General features: G+C 44.9%; 1 protein-coding gene across 2 annotated transcripts in view; it reads right to left on the reverse strand.

Moving 5' to 3' along the window:
* The window catches only part of EDEM3 (ER degradation enhancing alpha-mannosidase like protein 3), a 42,744-nt gene that overhangs the window by 14,956 nt on the left and 3,846 nt on the right, over positions 1-23,942 (reverse strand). For both annotated transcript variants that reach the window (XM_077332648.1, XM_077332649.1), the window contains exons 2-13: positions 19,589-19,634; positions 14,994-15,094; positions 13,605-13,644; positions 10,503-10,615; positions 9,799-9,952; positions 8,921-9,055; positions 7,130-7,235; positions 6,617-6,714; positions 4,197-4,322; positions 2,491-2,574; positions 1,876-1,959; positions 285-409 (exon numbers count right to left, since the gene is read on the reverse strand). In XM_077332648.1, coding sequence (XP_077188763.1) covers positions 285-409; positions 1,876-1,959; positions 2,491-2,574; positions 4,197-4,322; positions 6,617-6,714; positions 7,130-7,235; positions 8,921-9,055; positions 9,799-9,952; positions 10,503-10,615; positions 13,605-13,644; positions 14,994-15,094; positions 19,589-19,634 — 1,212 coding nt within the window. The remainder of the gene's footprint in view (positions 1-284; positions 410-1,875; positions 1,960-2,490; positions 2,575-4,196; positions 4,323-6,616; positions 6,715-7,129; positions 7,236-8,920; positions 9,056-9,798; positions 9,953-10,502; positions 10,616-13,604; positions 13,645-14,993; positions 15,095-19,588; positions 19,635-23,942) is intronic.

Genomic DNA, 23,942 nt, shown 5'->3' on the forward strand with positions numbered 1-23,942 from the left:
GAGTCAATGTCTGTGGAAGCTGGCGCAAAAGCTGAATTGACATGCACAAAACTCTGCTTCTGCTCTCAATATTTTTGCACTTTCTTGGGAAAAACAATCTACACTATAATTGCACCTTCAGAGACAGTTGTATAAAAAGCAATTTAATAAGAACTAAATTAAATTGCCTTGTTTAACCTGCATACTAAAAATTACGTTTAACTGTTGGGGAAAAAAAATCCATTCTGCATACTCCAGATTTCAACTGAGCTTTTGCAAATGAGACACTTTTCGATATCCGTTACCTGTCTTCATGACTTCCAGTACGGACATCCTTCATTGCAGCAAACCCGCAAGGTACTCGTGCATATTTATTTAAGTTCTCAATTAGGGTTTTTCCTACTTCCAAGTAGTAAGGATCTCCTGTAGCCTGTTTTTTTAAAGGCAAATATTCAGCATTTAATATGTAGTGTTAGTCCAGAATTAATCTATTACATTTACTTGCTAAAAAGTATTCTGATATTTGATGTGCTTTAAAAAGCATCTTTGATCTAAAGTCACACATCTCTAAATATATATATATTGTGTGTGTGTGTGTGTATATATATATATACACACACACACACACACACACACACACACATACTCTGAAGTGGAAGGAGCAACTCACTGCATCCAGCCTTCGTGAAAGATGACTGCACTGATGACAGCTTGGGGACCTACCTATCAGCAGGACTGCTTATCTGCTTATGGCCCCTGCAGGGCACTTTGCTCTGCGGGTATGAATCTGCTGGCTGTCCTGGGCCCTCGGGACACGCCTGGCCTCAACGAGGGTGAGGGCTTTTTCGGCTCTGGATCCAACCTTGTGGAATAAGCTCCTGAAAGAGCTACGGGCCCTGTCGGATTTGTCAGCTTTTTGCAGAGCCTGTAATATGGAGCTCTTCCACCAGGTGTATGGTTGAGGCCAAGGTGGAGTCCAAGTGTTTCAAATGGGGGACCCCCTTAGTGTTAGTGCTGGTTAGTTTGGCCCTCACTCCTAATGAGAGAGCTCATTTGACTGCATGCTGAACAGGGGGGTGGGAGTTTAGAACTCTGATGGTATCACCATCTTTTAAATGTTTAATATTAAGGGTTTTTTAGGGGTTTATTGTGTTTTATTGTTTTAGTGCAAACTGCTATGAGATTATTTGAGAGCAGCGGTATAGAAATTCAAAAATAAATAAATAGAGCCAAAGGACAGTGTCTTCAAATATCAGTGGAATAACTTCAGTACATTTAAACACAGCTGCACATTATAAACAAAGATTGGAAAAGATCCTGGAGATATTCCCAATGACAACAAGAACCCCAGAACCATCTATGCTAGGAAAGACCAAAAGTCTATCACTACAGCTGCAATATTTACATATATTCATAAGGGAGCCCCGTTGCTGCAATCTCTAATCATTCTTACTAGGGAGTCCCTTGATTTTAGTGGGCCTTACTTTTGGGTATATGCCACACTTAGGATTGCAATCTAGCAGTTCTGGCCTATGCAGAGCTGCTCCAGTTGCTTGCCTTCAGCCTCTGGTAATCAGATACTGATTCTGAATATGGCAGACAAATTTGCCTACCATGACAGCGAAGTCCCTTACAACCTTTTGACAAGCCATTTAATTTAGAGGCCATTACCAGCTCCTACTGCCTAATGAATTTCATACATTACATTCTGCAAAATTAGTAGTTTCTCCCAGTTCTCAACCTACTGCCGATTAAATTTTATTTCATTTGATGTGAAGCAATCAGAAATTAAAATGTTCACAGCATCACTTCCTGTAACTATGTATTAACTTTCAATTTCAGTCCTTTCCCCAACCATTTCTGGGATTGAATTTGAACCGAAAAGAATCCCCTTACTTTATACAAGAAGTAAGTGCTCTCTGCAAATTCCGGTCGTAAAGGATGCTGAGCCCAATGAACCCGGAAGTCTGTTGTGAAAGCCTGAAGATGACAAGGAGAAAGAAGTCTGCGGTTATTTTCAATCATGGATCATAGGCATAAACATTTTAGAGAGAAGTAACTGTTATTTTCATGTTGCAGACTGAGAACCGATGCTGAAAGTATCAGACTTGATCCATCAGCAGGTGGTAGTCACTGATCTCCCCCATGTTTTTCTCCCACTCCCATCCCATTCCACCCCAGTTACAATATGAAGCAGAGCTACCTTGACAGGAGAAAAGAGAAAACAGTTTTGTTACCTTTTCCCTTCCTAGTGGAGCCCCCTACCTTGCAGAGCTAGTGGTCCACACAGGTCCTGTAACTCCAGGAATAAACTTTCCTGGGGCTAAATGGGACTGCTGGGGGGGGGGGAATGTGGGAAAGAGCCAGTTTTACACTCGTGGCTCAGCTAGTCTAGGTTTTGATATTATGCCTCAGCCATGAAAATGTGTGTTCAGTTTGGTAAGAATCTTCATCCAAATCCCGAGAGACAATGCTTTCAAAGAGAATGATGAACTTTTAACACACGCCTACCTCAGGAAGGAAGTTATGCTTTTTTATTACTTGATACAGCATCTCGTGAGTTTCTATAGCTGGTCTAATGTCACCTTTCAGTACCTTGAGCCCAAAACAAGAAGAGGGGAAAAAAGGTTAACATTTGTCTTGGATCCATTCAAGATAATTTAGATACAAAAGTTTCCTGTCATTATACTTTCTCAAAAAGGAATGACAAGAGATGAGTAACTGGTTTAGCATATGAAGTTTCCAACACGTTTTGCTGTGTATGCTTTGTAAGGGAAAAATATAAAATCATAATATTTAATACAAATAATAAAGACCCCATAGCAAAAAAGGATAATTTTTACTATAGGGTCTTTATATTATTTGTATTATTAAATATAGGCCTGTGGTTTTATAAGCTGACACAGCCTACATGGCGAAATGGGACTTCATATAATAAACCAATGACTCATCACCTGGCATATTTTCCTTTTTGTTTCAAAGTATTGCTGGGTGCAGCCCAGTGTTTTCATTATGCTTTCTAAGTCACAACATGATCAACTCTTTGCCTTTCTCCATCAACCTCCAAATCCAAGTATTCTGACAGAAGAGAACAACAGAGCAAGCAAAAACTGAGGAAACCCTAGAAATGTCATCTGTGAATATTTATCTCCAAGGGTCCCCTGACAAAGTCAGCTGGACCAAGATCTATTTCTGCCAGTAGAATACACCAGCGAGACCATCTCCTCACACGCCATTTTAAAAGTAATATGCGTGGCATGTTTCTACAGATTTAAATTTTATAATGAGGGAATGGTCTTGAGGAGATGTTAAATGTCAAGGCCAACACCTTCAAGATCAATCGGCAACACAGAGCCACTGCTGTGAAATAAGCCAGTTGTGTTGGATGGCAGAGTAGATGTTCGTAAGCCTCCTCAAATTCCGTGAGGAAGGCAGGGGGCAAATGAATGTATTAAATAAAGAGAATGAATAAATATAAAAGTTATCATCCAGCACTTTATTAAAAGGATAAGGACAAATCCCAGAAATGTGAAGCAACTCTTTATGATGATTAAGAACACAAAGAGACATTAAAAGACTCAAATTCTTGGCTAGTCAATAAACTTCTAATTTGAACAATATAACTGGGAGGGGTGGCGGCGTTGTTTTGGGGTTTTTTGATTAAATTTTGGGGTTTTTTGATTAAATTATTTGGAAAGATTCATAATTTGGAAAGAAAGAGGAAGCACAGATCGGTTAATGTTTCGTTCAGATAAAAATGGAGGTGTTTAAGCTACTGCTCCGCTTGTGTGACTATTACCTAACATTAAATGTCCTATATGCTTTATAAAATAAGCCGCAATACGAAACAGGACAAGCATGCTATGAATAAATGTGGGTTTGAAGGGAAATTCAATCTCTCCCAATCTGCCAATGTTATCAGTGCCAATTCGGCAAAGCAAACACAACCAGTAGAGGGAGCAGAAGAGATTATTCTTCCCGGACACTCCCCAGTTTTCTGAGGCACAGTGTGTGTTTCTGATTCATTTGACTGAAATCCTCAACTGGCTCATTCTTCATTATGCATTTCATACAGCTACAGCATCCTAGACACTTCTAAGCTTCTAGTTTTATTCAGGCCGACGACCACATTAGAACGGCTGGCGAATGCATTGCAATTAAATGGCATGAAGAAAAAAGAAAAGCTTGAAAACTTCTGCAGATCAGGAAAGTCCTACCTGCAAACCTGGGAAAAATGCTAGCAGTGAATCCATCCAGGTCCGGGCATTGAGCATTGGTTTGTGTATGTGCACATCCAGCAGGAGTGGTGGCTGGCTAATGTATCTCATTATGGCATCGTAATGCTGGAGAGCAACAGATCCTTGTGAGCTTATCTTGCACACCAAATATATCTGCAAAGTTAGATCTATCCTGCCCCCTCCCCTAAATGCATGCACAGAATGCCACAGAAAAATAAGCTTCCCTGTACTGAAAGAGACCCAGCTTAACAGATCCTGGCTACATTCTGCTTCCCCTAAAACTTAGCTTTTAAAAACAGCTGTGCAAAACATCATACAAATTCATACAGATCAGGGACCTTTAGAATTCTGACGGTGGGCGCAGTTACAAATTGGCTGCCACAAAACACAGAGCCGGCTACAACTTGGCTGCCACTGCTTCCCTTCAGTCAGACAGTGAAAATTGTTTTCTCACTACGTAAAAAGTGGCTGGCCCACCTCTGTAGTAATATACCTCATCGGCCTTTGCCACAGTTACCAGCAGAGGCATTGGTGTGGGCTAACTGCAGCAATGGCAGGAAAGTGGAAACTCATTCTGAGGGGGTTTCTTTCTCTAGATCAGGGGTAGTCAAACTGCAGCCCTCCAGATGTCCATAGACTACAATTCCCATGAACCCCTGCCAGTGTTCGCTCATGGGAATTGTAGTCCATGGACATCTGGAGGGCCGCAGTTTGACCACCCCTGCTCTAGATTGTTCCACTGAAGACTTCTCACATTCCTCTTTTGTAGCCACCTCTGCCTGCTCCATGTCACACAAGCACAGTGATTTGCCCTCCCCGTTTACATTAGGCAAGATCTGAGCCATGCACTCATCACAAACCGATATTGATAACAGCAACAAATGGAATCAACCCCACTTAGCCTTTTAGCCCAGCTGTCGTTCATTGTTAACATTATTTCATGCTGAAATTTGTTCTCAGCTATTTTAAATGGCCACATGCACAGTTAAAGGAGGCAATGTGTTACTTGCAAGAACAGTTCTTTTCCTACACATGTAGCGAAATATGTCTGACGTAGCCAGAACACACAGATCCCACCAGGACATTAAAGATCAACGGCTCTATTCTGCCATAACCGTTTGTGGCCCCCTTTAGTGTTTTCATACCTGCTTCTGAAAGTGACACTATAAGGACGTAAGAACACTGCCGGATCAGACTAGTCCATCTAGTCCAGAATCCTGCCTCTCACAAGGGTCAGTTAACCCTGGAGGGGCACAGAGACCAGGGCACATATTGCCTTCTAGTACTGGCATCCAAAGGTTTGCTGAGTCCGATTAAAGAGGTCTCCTCAACATGCCACTAATGAACCTCTCATGTCTATCACTCCACCCACTGGCAGCCAATTCCACAACTACTCATTGAGCCAAGAAATACTTGCTTCTATCTTTCCTAAATCTATTGTTTGTAAACTCCATTGACACCCTTTCCATACCAGTGGCGCTGTGCCAGGCTGCCACCAGGTATTTCAATGGGGCAGTTTTCCCCGCTGCTTCCTGTGTCCCCATGGGGAACCGTTTTTGGCAGCGCACTCCATCTGCCATGGATTTCTGCCTCCCCACGAAGCAGTTGGGGTGGAAGGGTTCCGCAGTGTGTGTGTGTGTGTGGGGGGGAGCTTTTTCAGTTTGGGAATGTGGTAGCAATACTGCATTTCCTTTTAAAAAGTGGCCCAGGTGCCTTGGCGGGGCTGCGCAACACCATGGAGCCACTTGGGGCATTTTCTTTCCCTTCCATAACACTATAGTCGGCCCAGGGCAGGGGAGGAGCCAGGCTGCCCTGGCATAGGCTCCGTTGACGCGACAGGGCAATGGAGGGCCTGAATCTGGACAGGCCCAGACCAGCGCTGACATCATGTGGAAGCGGGAATTAGCCCTGCAACCAGATGAGCCCAGGTTTAATTCCCCATGCAAAAAGGCCTGGGTTCACCTAAATTATAGTATCATGGGAGCAATAGTGCTCTTTTCTCTTTTCTTTCTCCACCTGTGCTTCAGTCTGCAAAATATGCTGCTGACACCTGATTAACTGGCTACTCTAACACTGGCGTCCTATCATTTCATGCTGATGAGATCTAAAGAAAAATCTTCCGTGTAGGGAAGATAGTACATTATCCTTCAGCTGTCTAATAATAATAAGCAGAATGCCGAATGGAGGCATGGAAATGCATCTTAATTAGGGGAAGGGTAAAACTATCAGCAATCTCAGGTTCAACAACAATACACCCCTGAAGGTTGAAGAGAAACTGTTAACTAAGGCTTTAAACAACTCCTGGTATACTCATTAAATGCACAGCTGAACTCTATAGTCTCATATGACAATTAAAAAAAAAAGATTCCGGGTTAAAAAGTAGTATCTGTTCTACTCACTGTGTTAAATCTTTCGAGGAAACTGTCATCTCCAAGCAAGACATAGGCTTTTAATAAATACTCATAGTATGAATCTATTCCTGCTCCAACTCCACTATCTAAGAAGATTTTAAAAAATGCTGTTATACATTTTTAAAAAAGAATACAGCTGCAATTAGTTTTAATTACTAAGAAAGTCCCCCTTTTTTTTTTTTTTGGCAAAACAGTTACAAGAGTAGGTGAAGAGACAAAGCTCCTGGGGGGGAAAAGGTACACTGTGTGCAAGACTACCCTATACAGGCATACATTTTTGTTTTAAGCAAGTACCGTTCCTACCAGGAAGATTAGATTTATTTTAGTTCTGCCATGCCTCTCCTGGACTGCATGTACAATCCGCAGTGCAGTCTTTGACAACAGTCCAAACCTATGAAACTTGAGGAATATGTTCACCGAAACCAGGAGCAGGCCTGTTCTCAGTTCCCCAAAATGAGAGCCAGGTGGAGCCAGAGGTTGTCAAGTTGGAAAGCTTCCTACCTTTTCGGACCCAGTCACCGGTATGAATGTTGATGGTGACGCCTACCAAATTACTGCTGCGCTGCCTTTTCTCCCAAAGAAAATCTAGCGCCTTCCGGGCATATTCCTGCAGGGGGAAAAAAAAAATCAGCATCCTGTCTCCATTGAAATCTGAGGCTCTCAGATCCGTGGATCTGGGGAAGCTCAAGCACCCACAAGTTCACCGCATACCTGTTCAGTGGTTGCAAACAGGGAGCTGATGTGTACCTGAGGGACTGCCTTTCCCAGTATGACTCCAGAAGAATACTACAGTCTTCTAGTTCCAGCATGCTGGTGGTCCTTGGCCCAAAGGAAGCATGCTGGTGGTCCTTGGTCCTTGGCTGGCCTCAGCCAGAGGCAGGGCCTTCTTAGAATCAGTTGCCAGCAGAGACCCTGACAGAACTACTTAAGATCCACAAGTCCGCTAAAATGGCACTATTCCCTCAGGCTTATGGTTGAGGCCAGAACAAGTCATCAAAACCACATGGGCCTCCCCTCCTTTCCTCTCCAGAATATCCCACCACTCAACATAGAGCTGAGAAGCAGGACAATGGAGCATTATCAGGTGTCTGTTGATTTTAGTGTTTTTATTGTATTTTAACTTTTTCATGTTATAAACTGCCCCGAGCCTGTCTGCAGAGAGAAGTCTATAAATTGAATACATAATAATGACAACAATGATGATAATAGTAATTTCTTGGCTATTGATTCGACCATTCATCAACCTGTTTGCGGCTGTTCATCGCACGGTTTCACCGCATTCTTTGCAAACCGTGAAGTTCAGATTTTTTTCACACGCGCACTTGTCCACACAGCCAACTGAGTTCTGGAGAGCTGCATAAGTGCTCTCCAGGCAACTGCTTTGAAAAGGCAGGTTCACCCGTCACAAGCCATATACAGTCAGTCATAAAGAAATGCTGTGTCAGAATACAATCCTACTCTCGGGTGGGCCGTCTAAGGACTCCCCAGTGACACTTAATGTCTGCAGATCAATTCAAATCGGAAGCATTTTTGTGGGTCCGCAGCTTTGCAAAGTCCTGAGGCAAACCCACTTGGCAGGCATTCATGGCTGTTTGGTATGAGCTAAACTGGCTGGATGATTGGCTCACGTGTGATCGAAGCCTTCAAGCCAAGCAAGTGCCAATGTCAAGCACATCTGTTGTAAAGGTTCTCAACATCCCTACCCCAGAGGCAACCCATTTTTGTCCGAGTGGGTTGTGGGGCTCCAGGGAAGCAGCAGAGCTCTGGGCCAGCATCCTCCCAGAGGTGGGGAAAGAAGCGGGGCACCACGTCTCTTTACTTTTTCTTTACTTATCTGCAACCAGGTCCAAGCTGAGCACTGGCACGAACCGGCTGGCTCAGGCCCATCCCCACAGGAGCACAAGAAGGAGAAGGCCGGACCTTGGCTGTTAGTACAGCCCGCTTCCCAGGAGGGGTAATTTCCAGAGCAACTGAAGACACGATGCCTCCAAGCATGCTTAGAGGATATGGAACTGATGGAATATTTAGATTCAAGTGGGTAGCCGTGTTGGTCTGAAGCAGCACAACACAACAAAAAGTCTGAGAAAAAGTGCTTGCACTCGAAAGTTCATGCCTTGAATAAATCTTTGTTGGTTTTAAAGGTGCCACTGGACTCTGATTTTGTTTGACTGAATATTATCCATTACACAGTTCAAGCAACTGATATACCAAAAGAGAAATCAATCACATGCACACACACTATATTAGCAAAGTTTCAGGTTGCACAGATAACAGTCAGCACTTTCAGCAAACCTCAAATACTGATGCGCCTGTGAAGCGGCTGAGGGCAGCAAACTCCAAGATCAAGGTGCCCGCACAAGCTGTACATGTGTCGGTCTCGGTTCCTGTTCGGGCTTCTGGACTCCTTAGGCCAAATTTTAAGTTAACCTGTGGGTGGGAGGGAAGGAAGCAGTCAATGTCCATCTTTACTATCATCATGATGATGGTTTGGGTGAATCTGTTATCCAAGAGGAGAAATTGGGTGGGGAGAGAGGCTTCAGAAGAAAGGGAGATGCCCCTGAATCCTTGCAGGTTCCTCACTATACAACAGGCCTGGTCGGCACAGCATAACTGGGCCTGCATCACCCCGCACCATGCAATTCAGCCAGAGTGTTCCCAGGGAGGGGCTGCTACGGTGATGAAAGGAAAGAGAGCTGAAAGAGCGAGATATAAAGTTGGGAAGGAAGAAACAGGAAACTATGGGAACTTTCAGGGAAGGGAACAAGGAAACAGTGGGGGAAGGGGAAAGGAAATCCGCCCCCCACTCTGCAAGTCTCTGTGGGTCATTTAGTCACTAACAGCAAGCTAATGTCAACAGGACCACCCACAAAAAGCCAGGTTTTCTACTTCTTCTAGGACACGCCCTCACTCCAATCCTAACCAGCCTCTTAAGGATGGTTCTCCAGGAGGTAGTTGTATGTCAGTGAAAGGGAAAGAGAAAACTGGCCTCTCGGGCCCCAGCACAGCATTCTGGGAGGGTGTGAAGACAGTGCATCTCTAAGTCCAACTTAGGGTCAGTGGAGCAGGAAGCTAGCCATAGATACCCAGGGTTCAGCAGTCTTGCACTAGCATGCTACAGAGGGAAGTTTTCAGCTCTTTCCCTGCTCCTAGTCCCAACCTGCCATACTTACTCTTGGATATGGGAGACCGCTGGTGGTGTTAAAAGCCGGCAAGAGTTTGTAGCCCAGCTGCTTTGCCATGTGCAGAAGTTCCCCATTGTACCACTGCATGTCTTCACCTTTTTCCTTCAGCATGATTGCTACAGAGTGCCCACCGAGAAGCCCTCTAATGCAATAAAAGAGAAAATTTCAGGAATTACATTAAAGTTATGACAAAGCTGAGGATCGATGCAGATGTAAAGGTGGCCACTGTTGAGGTATCAGGGGCCTTCCCGTTTCAACTGAGGCTTAACGAGGGCTAGCAAGAGTTAGACACAACTCTGTACCATGGCAGAAGGGTGGGCTATTTCTGCTGAAGTTATAAGAAGGCAAGATATGATTTCCAGTGCTTGGGGCTTCAATGACAGCACAGAAAAATGGCCCCTTCTCATGATGTGGTCGACTGAGAATTATGTAGAACAGTGAACGCTCTGCAAAATCAATACATTTTTTCCTCTCAATAAAACCCTTTACCCAAGGGAAGATGCCCCTGAAGGTAAGATGTCAAAACATGGTTATACATGAAGGTGATTTTTTTATTTGAAAAAATGTACATATTTATATGCAAATATATGACAACCCCCTCTTTTCTTGACAACACACTTGGTTTTCCTAAAAGTACGTTTAACTATAAAATAGACCAACTGCGATATCTTTTTTTTCTGGCACAAACTTACCCAAGAACTCTTATGTTTGTTTCAAACACTGATACTACAACATCATTGTCCAAATTAACATCTCTGATCACTTTTTTAACAGCCTCTTCAAACTCCTTGGTTTTGTTCAATACCTGCAGTACAAATACACACGAGACACAAACACGGAGACAGACAGTAATGAGTCCCCCATCTGTAAAATTGATGCTGGGGAAATCATAGATCTCAAATCTTAATTGAGTCAAAACGCAATTATTTCAAATCACAGAGACAAGCATACGTATCATATTTGTCAGCGTGTAAGACAACCCCCCCAACATTTCCACTCAAAATATAGTGTTTGTTATATACCCGGCCCTGCATCTTCCTATGACAGGCACTAGTGTGCAAGTGCGCATGTGCGAGCTCCGCGTAGACAAGGGGCGGACCGGAGCGCCGCTGCTTCCTGCCGAGCAGAATGGGTCAGTCACACCGAAAAGGCTGGCACCCCTGTCTCGCTGCTGATGCTTGCTGCAGCCGCACTGGATATTGCGTGATACTGGATGGTATGTAGAATGAGGTGGGCGGGCATCGGGAAGCCACTATGGGCATCGGGCGGGCATCGAGAAGCCACTATGCGCAGCTATGTCTATCCCAAGGGAGATGCGTTTAGGACGACCCCCCCACTTGGAGGCATGTTTTTCAGGGGGGGGGGAAGTAGTCTTATATGGCAGCAAATACAGTAAATAGATTAGAGGTCACATGGTACAGCAGCACCCTGGAGGTGACTTCCAGCTCTATGATTCTATGCAAATGCTGGAGTAGATCTTTTAAAGTCTGGTAGGAAGTGTAGGCGGGTGACAGTCATGAGATCTTGAAAATCAAAAGAGAGGAATAATTTTTCATTAGATTTGCTAATCAGAACAATGTTCATTCTGTTTGAATACCTTCCACTGAGATCAACTGACTGAGCATTAAACTTTTCAGTGAACAAAACTGTTAGCAACAAGGCACACTGTCCAAATTCTGCAAGAAAAATTCTGTCAGTTTGCCATACGACTCTTCCTTCCATTGGGCACAAGCCTCATATGAAACCTCACATCCAAAGGAAAGCAGGAATTGTATGGAGCAGAATGAAAAGCAGAAGATAGGGCACTGGGAGCAAACCTCAGGAGGCCTTTTGGGAAGCAGAGTGACGTGCATGCATCTAAGTGCTTAGAGCTGGGAGACAGAGCCGTGAAGGATCACATGAAAGAGAATCCTGTCAACTCTTGCTTACGCCATGATTTCAGCATTTGACCCCACAGCGTTAATGAAACGGAAAGGACAATGGAATTATGAGCTGAAGCATCAAATATCACAACTTGTATCTGAGCTAACCAGCCAGCTTGATGTAGTGGTTAAGAGTGGCAGCCTCTACTCTAGAGCAGTGGTCCCCAACCTTTTTATCACCGGGGACCACTCAACGCCTTTTACTGAGGCCCGGTGGGGGGGTAGTTTACTCCTCTACTCTCAACCACTGCCCTAACGCTGTCTGATCGCTATGGTAATGTTTAAACATCCCTTCAAAATAAGATACAGACGTGCCACAACAATGAAGTGTGTTGTAAAGGGCTGGGGGGGATGAAGTAAAGGGCCGGGGAGGGGGGGAGAAGGCATCCTTCGGGGCCCACCTCCAATTAGTCGAAGGACCACATGTGGTCCGTCGCCCACAGGTTGGGGATCGCTACTCTAGAGAACCAAGGTTTGATTCCCCACTTCTCTACAATTTAAGAACCACACTAGTCTTCCTCTTCTGTCAGGAGGATTTTCTGTCCAGATGGACACTGAGTTCCCAACAATGGTACACATGGCACCCTGATGAGACATGCAGTGCCCCCCTCCCCGGGTCCTTTCAGGTTGGGAAACTGATTTGGGGGAGCACATATCTGAAAGCCAGACACCTCACAAGAAATGTGCAATGTATAGTTAAGCTGCAACACTGAGCACTTCCTGATGATTTCCTAACCTTCCACTTTAATGGACATGTAACGTTAGAATGTTCAAAGTTCTATCACATCAGGTTGCCCACAGTTCAGTCCAGAGCTGGCTTAAATAATTTGCATAAAGGCTGAGAGATTTGGAAATGCTCAGCCTGGAGAAGAGGAGCCTGAGAGGGGGCATGATTGTCTTTAAGTATTTGATAGGTTTTCTGTTGGCAGCAGAGGATACAGCCCGCGGTAACGGGTTTAATCTATGTGTGGAATGATACCAGCTAGAGATCAGGGAAAAACTTTCAGTCGGAGTAGTTCAGCATTGGTACTGACTGCCTGAGAAGGTGGTGAGCTCCCCATCACAGGCAGTCTTCTAACAGTGGCTGGACAGATGTTTCTCCTGGATGCTTTTGGCTGATCCTGTACTGAGCAGGGGTTGGACTAGATGGCCTGGATGACCCCTTCCAACTCAATGATTCTACAAAATACACTTTGACAGATCTAAGCATGCTAGGGCCTTCTCTCAGTGCAAGAAACACAGGCTCCAAGTGTAAACTGAAAACTACTTCCGTGACCAAGTTGGCATATTAAGAAAGGGGGGTACTGAGTTGAACAGGCTAAGGCAAGCATTTGATAAACCCATCATACAATTCCTTCCAGCTATTCAGCCAGCAACTCAGCTTGTTCACTATGTCGCTCACTACCCAACCCACTTTCAGTAGTTTGGCAATGCCACAAGATGGGTGGGCTTCATTGCAGAATGGATGAATGTCAAAAGCCAGCCATCTCGTTTGCCAGACTCTGCATGCATGGTGTCAACAGCTCCCACCAGGCACTCCCAGCTTGGCAAGGAGGGAAAGGGTGAGAAGGGAGGAAAAGTGAGGAGATCAAACCTAAATCAACAGGAGAGGAATGACACTCCAATTTTGCAGTGGGGTTTGCACAAAAATGTAGAGGATGAGCAGAGGAACAAGGCAGGTTGGGCTATACAGCAAGTAAGACTTGGATCTAGAATTAACTCCTGCTCTTGGAGAAACAAATTTTTTTGAAGCAGCAGCACAGATAAGCAATACGATACAAAAATTCTTCATTAAGAGTACCATAAATTATACTGAAACATTAAACAGTTCACAAATATAATTAAAAAAATGGAAGTCCAGGTTGAACCTACCACAAGAGTGTCCAATGTATCAATCAGGGTCAGGGAAAACCTAAGCAGGGCAAAACAAAGAGAATTAAAACCCAATATATTTTGACTGATTCCCTGAAATGTGAATCTCTTGAAATAGTGTGACACCTTCACAGTTTATTACTATTGACAGGAACACCAGTATTAATGAAGGGGCTGTGATCCCAAAAAGCCACATGTATGGATGTCCACAGAAGGGACATATGCTCAAAAAACCAAAGCTTTCTTTGTAGCTTTAGCAGCCAAAGAATCAAGGACGTATCTGAATTTCTTATGGCCTATTAATTGCAATTTTAAAAAGCATGTTCTGTAGAAAAAAGAAACATTTCCTCATTGGCTAGTACACATATTCTCGTTTCCCGACTCACTGATTTCAGCCACAGTTTGCTGGGCCATTAGGTGTGAGCAAATTTCTCTAACCGGTCCTAGAAAATAATTCATTTTAACATATCCCAAGCAATGCAACCGGATGCTTTTCACTGTGACAACACAACTGACCACCATTTATCTTGCATGGCACATAAGAGTTTTACATCAGGTGGGGATGAGGAAGCAACTGATCAAAACCTTCTACATAAGCCGTAGCCTACAGGAATAAATGACTGCAGGAACAAGGCCCCGGCTGACACATTCCCTCCATGATTACAAAGAAGAAAGACAAACCGTTCTAGGTTTCCTTGCTGGCTGAAGGGTCTAATACAGTGGTAGGCAAACTGTGGCCCTCCAGATGTCCATGGACTACAATTCCCATGAGCCCCTGCCAGCATTTGCTGGCAGGGGCTCATGGGAATTGTAGTCCATGGACATCTGGAGGGCCACAGTTTGCCTACCCCTGGTCTAATACCTGACAGAAGAGGTGCCATATGCCTGGGTCTTCCTTCCACGCCCAACTACGCGCATACCTTTACATGTTGGTATGTGCGTATGAGTTGCAGCTTATCTAATGCTATTTCAGAAACAACATCACCATCTCTTATTGGCTGTGGCTCTGCACTGTGAAGTTTAAACAGCAACTAGGGGGCTCCATCTTGCAAATGGCTTCACGGAGTTCTTTAGTTCAGCTGCCTGCAGTTAGCCAGCTTAATCTGTTGCCAAAACGGCAAATCAACATTCAGTAAGGCTTCCTTTCCCGGAGTGTTTGTTTCTCACAGCAGAGGATCTGAAGACTGGCTCTTTTCAAACCGGGTCTGCTAGACGCTGGAACATGTTCCTCCATTTCAAGGTTAATTCAACTGGCTTCCAGTGGTTATTTGTCCAGCATGTATACTGAGGGCAGCATGGATTCTAAGCACAGACCTACAGCACTAAATGCTGGGCGTGATAAAAAGTTTTGTTGGCTTCATAGAAAAATAATCATTGTAAAGCACTAACTTTCCCAAGGCATCATCCACATCCCCACGGCTTGGTTCTTGACCTCGGATTCTTCCACGGCAAGTTAAAGGCATGAGTTCATCAGCTGGATAGGCATGTTCCTAGTCATTGGTGGGGAAAAGGAACACAGGAGAACATAAACAAAAGGGGACACAGGGCGTATGCAGAGTTTTCTTTCACTGTGGAAATCCACTTCTGCGGGAAGCTACACCTCTGAATGTCCCACACACCTTCACGAGACCGAACATTCGTCTACTAGCCAAATGATGATAAAACTTTCCCAGATTGGAAGAGGGGGGAGACAGAGAGGAGCAACTAGACATCCAAATAATAAAGGGAAGCATCAGTTAGTGAAATGACACTGCAAGTGGATGTGATAACACTGGGGGGGGGGGGAGACACTCCTTATTGACATTAAGCCCAACTCTACTTCCGTGCCCTGCCTGCATACATTTCTCTCATGATTCCCACCCCTTCTATATACCTGCTCTTGTCGCTGGAGTTATTCAAAAGGAAGCTGCGAAACCTTCACAGCATCAAAACCCAGTCCCTCAAGGAGCACTAGAGAACTGCTTTACATAACACTAGCAAGCCTTACTTCTTGAAGTGAGTAGGCCTTAGTGAAGGCTGAAGGAAGTACAGCAGCATGCATAGAAACTTTTTTTTTTTGCTGTTAAGTCACAGCTGACTTCTGGCAATTCCGTAGGATTTTCAAGACAAGAGGCGCTCTGAGGTCGCTCACCATTGCCTCCCTCAGCATCATGACCCTAGGGCAGGGTTGGCCAAACTGTGGCTCTCCATATGTTCATGGCCAACAATTCCCAAGATTCCCTGGGAATCGCAGCCCATGGGCATCTGGAGAGCCAGTTTGGCCACCCCTGCCCTAGGAAGTCTCTCATCCAAATACAGACCAGGGTCAACCCTACTTAGCTTCTGAGATCTGGAAAGACTAGGCTACCCTGGACCCTCCAAGGTCAGGGCAATGCATACAACTACAAATGAATAATGCAAAATGCCCCAAGGAAGGCAAGTGGAAGACAAGTTAATCATGGATGGTTACTCCAGTTTAAGACCACATATTTCCATGGGCCTCAACTGGAGTAACTCTACTCAGGATGTTGCTGCAAGAATGGTTGCCTATTGCTTCCTGGGCAGGCTCAAGGTGTGGCTCAGTGGTAGAGCATCTGCTTGCCATGCAGAAGGACCCAGGACCGATCTGGGCATCTCCAGTTAAAAGTCACAAGTGATCTGAAATACTTCTGGCCTTGGAGATCCACAGACAACACTAACCTCAGTAGACAACACTAACCTCTAGTTATACAGCAACTTGCCATCTAACAAAAAAAAATTAATAATAGCAAGCTTTTAAAAATTAGCACTTCACAGCAGCCTGTAAATCTTAACCTCGAGTATCTTTTACAAGGGTCTAAGTTAAACAAGCACAGAGGCCGTCACGTGTTTATTTAATGGCCAGCATACGTGGCAAATAAATATCCTTTCACCCTTAAAGCTTCCAGGACATTCCTAGCATCCCGATAACCCAAACACTTCATGCCACGAACACAGAAAAGAAAGCCAGCTTCCGATCATCGACAATCATGCCTTTGTTCTACGTGTTAATCCCAGTTTACAAAGGAGGCTGATCTCACGATACAGGTTCCGTATTAAATGTCACAGGACAAAGAGTGGGGGAAGGATAAATGTAACCCAAATATTGAATTAAGAACAGAAGGTTAAAGAAATCCAAACGGAAGGGCCTAGTAATGCTCTCTCTCAATATATAACCAGTGTATGATCAAATATTGGAAAACACATGTGTTTATCCTAAATAAATTAAAAACACTTATAGGCCCAAACAATAGCCTCAAACTAGAAGGATAAACCTAAGCATATACATTTTGGCTGAACAGTCTTCTTCAGGGGTCAAGCATAGCATAGTAATTACACAATGGCTCCAGACACTGCAATATTAACACAGTAATTTCTAAACATTCGACCACTAATTCCATTAGTGGAATTAACGAATTTCTGTTTGTATCACAGTTCCCATCTGTAAAAATTGATCCCCTGGGTTATTACAAGAGAGCTATGTCATACTTTACACACCTGAAGTGCCATTTTTAAAAGTTACATCCCCCCACCCTTAAAAGAGTTAGTGTATATGGGAACTAAGCGTGCCCGAGAATTAAGTGTGCACAAGCTGTCTCAAGAGGCAGCTGTTTGCTTTGGGTGAGCAGGTGCAGATTTCATCAGAAAGTAAACACAAAAGCCCAGGAGTGAACACACTGACTAATACAAGGCTCATGGAAGATCGGTGTTTCCTCTGGGTTGGACCTCGGATCAGATCAAAGCACGGCTTGCACACACCACAGCTCAGAACCCAACAGACAAGGAAAACACAGCCAGAGCTGCTTGTCTGCTTCCATTCCTATATGCCTATTAATCCAGCCTCCGATTCCAAGATTCAAAGTGCAAACAGCGCAGCACCAATACTACCAGTTCAAATGCAGACTGCGCACTGGGTGTGCAAGCAGTTCAGGGACTGCCAACTGCCGTAATGATGGGTCTGCGAAGTCCGACATCAAGCCAAGTGGTAGTTAGCACGGACAACCTCAAACCACAGCCTCCTTAGTTCTGCTTTGCCCAATTGCAAAACTAGGGGTGGACAGTTCAAAGTGCAAGACATAGATTGTCAAGCCCTCTTCATGGAGTTTTTGCAAGGCACCTGAAGTGTGCCTCTAAGTACCGTATTTGCCGGCGTATAAGACGACTGGGCATATAAGACGACCCCCCAACATTTCCACTCAAAATATAGAGTTTGTTACATTACATTACAGTACTATGGGCCACTATGGGCAGCTATGTCTATGCCAACTGAAGTGCACCCGGCGTATAGGACGACCCCCCCACTTGGAGGCATGTTTTTCAGGGGGGGAAAGTAGTCTTATACGCCAGCAAATACTGTACATACAAAGGCACACGGTTATGCAGAAGCAAACCCCAGCAAACTCAAGGGAACTTCTTCCTGAATAAGAGTCCAAAGGGCTGCAGCCTCAGTGTCACCTGAAACCTTAATTTCCAGCCAGTTTGGAGAAGACAAGCCATTGCCACCTGATGAACTTCAGCAGTTCTTTAACAAGCAGCTCCTGTCACTTGTTGATTATTATGGGGTTCTGTGCACTTTTAAATTATTGTAATCTATATATCTAATAGCTATGTGTGGCTCAACTGTGGATACCTAAATCCATGGATTGGGGTCACACTGACAGAGCAGAGACTTCTCCAAACTAGGAGGAACTCCCAGGCTTACAGAAAAATCCTAAGCCTACTAAAATAAAAGGGGGGGGCAGGTTTACAAAAAAAAACACACAGAAATAGAGACAAGCTGACTGTGCAAGTGGAGAGAATTTTTCTCTGAATGCAGGGAGAAGCACAAGAAGGAAAAGACAAAACTGCCAGCAGCTACTGTTGCTTCCACGATGCCTTGGCCAAATTTCAGGCAGGCAAGGAAGAAAAGTCTTGGCTCACCCCACTGTAGGGGGTGAGTAAAGGTGAGTAAGTAGATGGTGTGGTTTGCCTCACCCATGGAGCAACAATGCAATTACAGCAGAACCCACTGCAGCTGCACTCCCCCCATCACAAAGCTCAGACAAGTGGAGGCGAAGTAAGAAAAAGAGCCACTGCTGCCTTCCACATGGATGCAATGGCACTAAATTTCTCTCTTCCCCATTTCTTGCCCATCACATGCTTTCAGCTGAAGCTACCCCACAGGGTTGTTGTGAGGTTAAAAAAAAGGACAAGAGCAGAATGACGGATGTCGCTTTTGTCCCCACTGTGCAGAAAGGCGAGGTATAAATGAAATAATTAATGTGGGTGAGAATGGGAGGCAGATAAAATGGCTGAGGACAGAATAAGGCAGAGAAAGGATAGAGTATATGGGGATTGCCATGAGGAGGCAGAAATAAATAATATGGGGAAAAGGATACAGGAGAAGTTATGTCTGTCCGTGTCCCCCACAATTCCTTAAGGGTTCCATACCATGCAAGTGGGCTTGGCCCAGTGGTTGGCACCACACACACCACACACCTGGGCCATAGTTTTCCTAGACAGAGGCTGCTGGGGGTGAGGGAAAGCTGGAGACAGGAGGACATAAAAAAGTAAATTGTCTGCTTGGTGGGAAGTACAGGAGAAAGCAGGAAAGGGAGATCTGCTATGAGGGCTTTCAGGGAAGGGAAAGATGAGATAGTGGGGGGAGGGAGACATGAGACAACCCCCCCCCCCCCAGTAAATACACTCTGAAAAATTTGAGCATGTTCAGAAGCTTGCAGTGAAACCCATAAACAAAGACCGATTCAATTGACTAAAAGCATTGCATGCAGGCAAACAGAAAGGTCACTTTAAAACACCAATGAAACTTGCTTCCAAGTAGTTATTGAGGAGCAGAATACATGATACCAAAGAACTAGCATAACATGCAGATACATCTCATTAATCACAATCTCTGCACAGTACACATCACATGAAAGTCTCCCAGAACGGTAGCTAAAACTACCGTTAACTATCAATTTAAGATTTGGAATGATCAGGTTTCTTACCATGTAATTACTATAGGCATGATCAAACATTTCCAGTACTTGACCCCTGTGAAAAATACAGAAAAAAGCAGTGTTATTGAGGGGCCAATTCAGATGATCTCTGTTAGATTTAAATAGAAGTTAATTAAGCTTAAGTACATATTTGAAAATCTACATCCAATGATCATTTGGCCAGTTAAACACATTAATGAAAGGCTACTAGTGAGAGTATGTGGTATTTCTGGATTTCAGAGAGAATCAATCAATACTGCCTACCACGACACAAACTGGCAAAGGAGGTCCAGGAAAATATAGAATATATTGATTCTTTAAGATCTGCTGGTTTTGAAACTGGAATTTCTTAAGACAAGTCAGCAATTGAGCAAATGACAGGTACCATATAGGAGACTCAGGCAGCATCGGAGACTTATGTACACACTCCAGATGCTAGGTGATAATGATTATGCATATTAAATTTATTTCCCGCCACTCCCAAGACCAGCTTGTGGCGGGTTACAATTGTCCTTAGCTAAAAGCCCCAATAAAAGCCCAATTAAAATACAGGATGTAACAGTACAACAAGATCCTCTTGTGGCGCAGGGTGGTAAGGCAACATACATGCTGTATGAAGCTCTGACCATGAGGCTGGTTCGATCCCAGCAGCCAGCTCAAGGTTGACTCAGCCTTCCATCCTTCAGAGGTTGGTAAAATGAGTATCCAGCTTGCTGGGGGGTAAACGGTAATCACTGGGGAAGGGAATGGCAAACCACCCTGTATTGAGTCTACCATGAAAACACTAGAGTCCCAAGGGTCAGACATGACTCGGTGCTTGCACAGGGGATACCTTCACCTTTAACAGAACAACAGCAGCACAGAAACATGGCAGTATTACACAATCATCCCTCTCCCCCCACAAAAAAAATCTAATCTGCAGCCATGACTGGTTGACCAGCCCAAGAGATTGCTTGGGGCACCAAATCATCAGGCAGCAGGTGTGGCTTGTGCCTGTTGTCACTGCCTAGCGCCAATAGAGACATTTTATGTGTTTGTGCCACTGCCAATGGAGCCAGCGAGTATGTACAGGAGCAGGTATGGCCACTTGTGATGGGGGGAAGGAATGACAATACACCTTACTGTACAATCCTCCTTGAGAACTCAGTGTGAAAGGCAATGTATACAGTAAATAAAAGTAAACTTTCCCAGAAATCTTCATTGCTTCAGAGGATGGCTATACCCAGGGAGAATGCCCCACTTTTTCTCTCACCCGCAGAAAGTTGAGCCTTAGCTTAATTTTGCCCCAGCTAGATACACTGAGAAATCATATTGTAGGTTAGGAGCGTGGAGTTCTAATCTGGTGAGCCGGGTTTGATTTCCTGCTCCCTCACATGCAGCCAGCTGGGTTACCTTGGGCGCGCCAGAGCACTGATAAAGCAGTTCTGACTGAGCAGGAATATCAGGACTCTCTCAGCCTCACCCACCTCACAGGGTGTCTGTTGTGGGGAGAGGAAGGGAAGATTATAAGCCGCTCTGAGACTCCTCCGGGTAGAGTAAAGCATCATATAAGAACCAACTCTTCTTTACTATCACATGTGATGAATAGATGGCTGAAGATTCCGCAGCACTTGGTCAAGACTGAAGGTGGGAAGGATGCCATATTGACTCCACCACACTTTAAACCTCCCTGAACTCTCATGGATGCCTTCGCCTTTGTTCCAATTTGTTTTCTTAACCAGAGGAGATCTCAAGGCATTCTATGGAACAAGTATGGAACAGCTCTGCTGCGGGAGTGATAACCTTGATGATATGACAACATAGTGCAGCTATTCTTCGCCTCTGGCATTCCCTTTATGTTACCTCAATCACTGCCCACATCTCTAAAGCTCCTTTTCAAAATTCAGGTGTGAGTTGTTGTTTTTTCACCCTAATAATGATTAAAGATATGTAAACGGCTCCACTTTAGTAATAGTAAAGGTAAAGGTGTCCCCTGTGCAAGCACCGAGTCATGCCTGACCCTTGGGGTGACGCCCTCCAGCGTTTTCATGGCAGATTCAGTACAGGGCGGTTTTGCCATTCCCTTCCCCAGTCATTACCGTTTACCCCCCCCCCCCAGCAAGCTGGGTACTCATTTTACCGATCTCGGAAGGATGGAAGGCTGAATCAACCTTGAGCCGGCTGCTGGGGTCGAACTTCCAGCCTCATGGTCAGAGCTTCAGACTAGTGATATAGCTGCAACATGACAACAAGTTCCTCGTTCTTATAATTCAGATCTACATAACTTCTCTATTCACACTTACACTGTGAACAAGAAAATTCAAAAACCAAGATCTAAACATGCTATTTAATTAAGAGGAATAATCTGAATCAGCCTACTGAATAAGGGACAACATTAGCTAGCTTCATCATGATTTATGTAACTTCCTCTTCAGGAACTGAAAGGGAGGCTGCACAAAATGAGCAATATTCTGATGGCGGGGCACTGTCAGAAATGTCCAAACACAAACAGCAAGCCAGCCAATGTGGCATAGGGGCAACCAGGCAGCCTACAGTTCTCACTCTAGGCTTCTGCCATCGAGTTACCAGATTGTGGAAGGGAGCAACTCAATGTGTGGACACAGTAGGTCAGGGGTAGTCAAACTGCGGCCCTCCAGATGTCCATGGACTACAATTCCCAGGAGCCCCCTGCCAGCGAATGCTGGCAGGGGGCTCCTGGGAATTGTAGTCCATGGACATCTGGAGGGCCGCAGTTTGACTACCCCTGCAGTAGGTGCAGATGCATCTTGAAATGGCAGGAACAAACATATGGGAAACCTCATCAGCTGCCTACACATTCCATAGCTGTTGTTTCTCATAACTGCATGCAGCACTGATCTAAATTCATAGTCAGTCACTCCACTTCTACCCCACCTGCAACAGGGTGAAAATATCGGTAGTGGTTAAGATGGAGAACTGGGTTGGATTTCCCACTCCTTCTCCACATGTAGCTAGCTGGGTGGCCTTTGGCCAGTCAGTTCTATCAAAGCTTTCTCAGCCCCACCTACCTCAAAAGGTGTCTGTGAGGAGAGAAAGGGAAGGTGACTGTAAGCCAGTTTGAGACTCCTTTGGGTAGAGCAAAGCAGGGGACAAAAACCAGTTTTCTTTTATTTTACATTATTTTATTATTTCTTGAATGTAAAGTATATCAAGCTTGAGATTTTTTTTAAATGACAGATATTATGGCTCATTATCTTTATACAGCTGTCACTGTATAAACATAAAAGGCTAAGGCCTAAGTGGGCTGAGATTGGGCGGGGCCAGGCAAGGGTCCAGTCAGAAGGCGCAAAGCGCCTTCCAATCGGGCCCTCGCCAGGACAGACCAGAGTTCAAGCCAGTCGGGATGTGCAAAGACAAAGTTCTGACAGGGCCAAAATTCTGACAAGGTCCACCCACCCAGGGGCAATCTGGAGACATTGCTGCCAGTCTGCCCCTGACCACCACAGGGCTGCCAAGGGGGATGAGAACAGAGGCTTGGATACGCCAGCCCTTTTCGCCCCAAGGCTGTCCTGTCATGTCCAACTGTAAATTGCCTCAGAGCCCTGACAGAGCTGGCAGGAGGCTGGAGAGTGCGCTCCCCCCCCCCTTAAGGGCTGCTGGGAAGGAGCATTTAACAGTCCCTGACTGAGGGGAGTAAGGTATTTCCAAGAGCAATGCAGGGGAGCTTGACGGCATGGGTGTGGGCATTCCTTTTTTTTGGGGGGGGGCTTTCCCCTTCTGCCAAACAGTTGGCTGACAGGAAGGTCACAGAAAAGCCCCTTCTCACTTAAAATACTGCTCTGGCCGGGGGTTAGACACAGCCAGGCCATGTGTATTTCCTTCTTTGCATCTCTCTGCAGATTAGAGGCCAACTGCACAGCGTTATTCTGCAAACAAAACCGGATGCTGCTGCAGAGGTTATTTTGTCTCCTGTTTCATCTGCACAACAGCCCTGTGCAGTAGGCCTCAAGTCTTTCAATTCAACAACAATCTGTGTGGAAAAGCCTTAAATGTTTCTTCTCCACCACAACCTGTCCAAAGTAGCCCTTTCTGCCTGGGGAGCTGATCTTTATACTCTGCAGATGAGCTGTAAATCCAGGAGCTCTCCAGGCCCCACCTGGATGTTGGCTACTCCTGGGTTGGAAATATTCCTGGAGGTTAGGAGGTGGGACTACAAAATCATATAATGCCTCAGAGTCTAGCCTTCAAAGGAGTCATTTTTGCCTGCAGTTGGGAGGGAGTGGTGCAGGTGTGTCCCTCCTGGGCTATGCCCTTAGTATAACATATATTGCTTCTCGAGTCCACAAATGGATATTGTACGAAATATTAGCCATGACAACTCTTGATGATGCAACACAAGGACCTC

The sequence above is a fragment of the Paroedura picta genome, chromosome 4, assembly GCF_049243985.1.
Source record: "Paroedura picta isolate Pp20150507F chromosome 4, Ppicta_v3.0, whole genome shotgun sequence".
Taxonomy (NCBI): Eukaryota; Metazoa; Chordata; class Lepidosauria; order Squamata; family Gekkonidae; genus Paroedura; species Paroedura picta.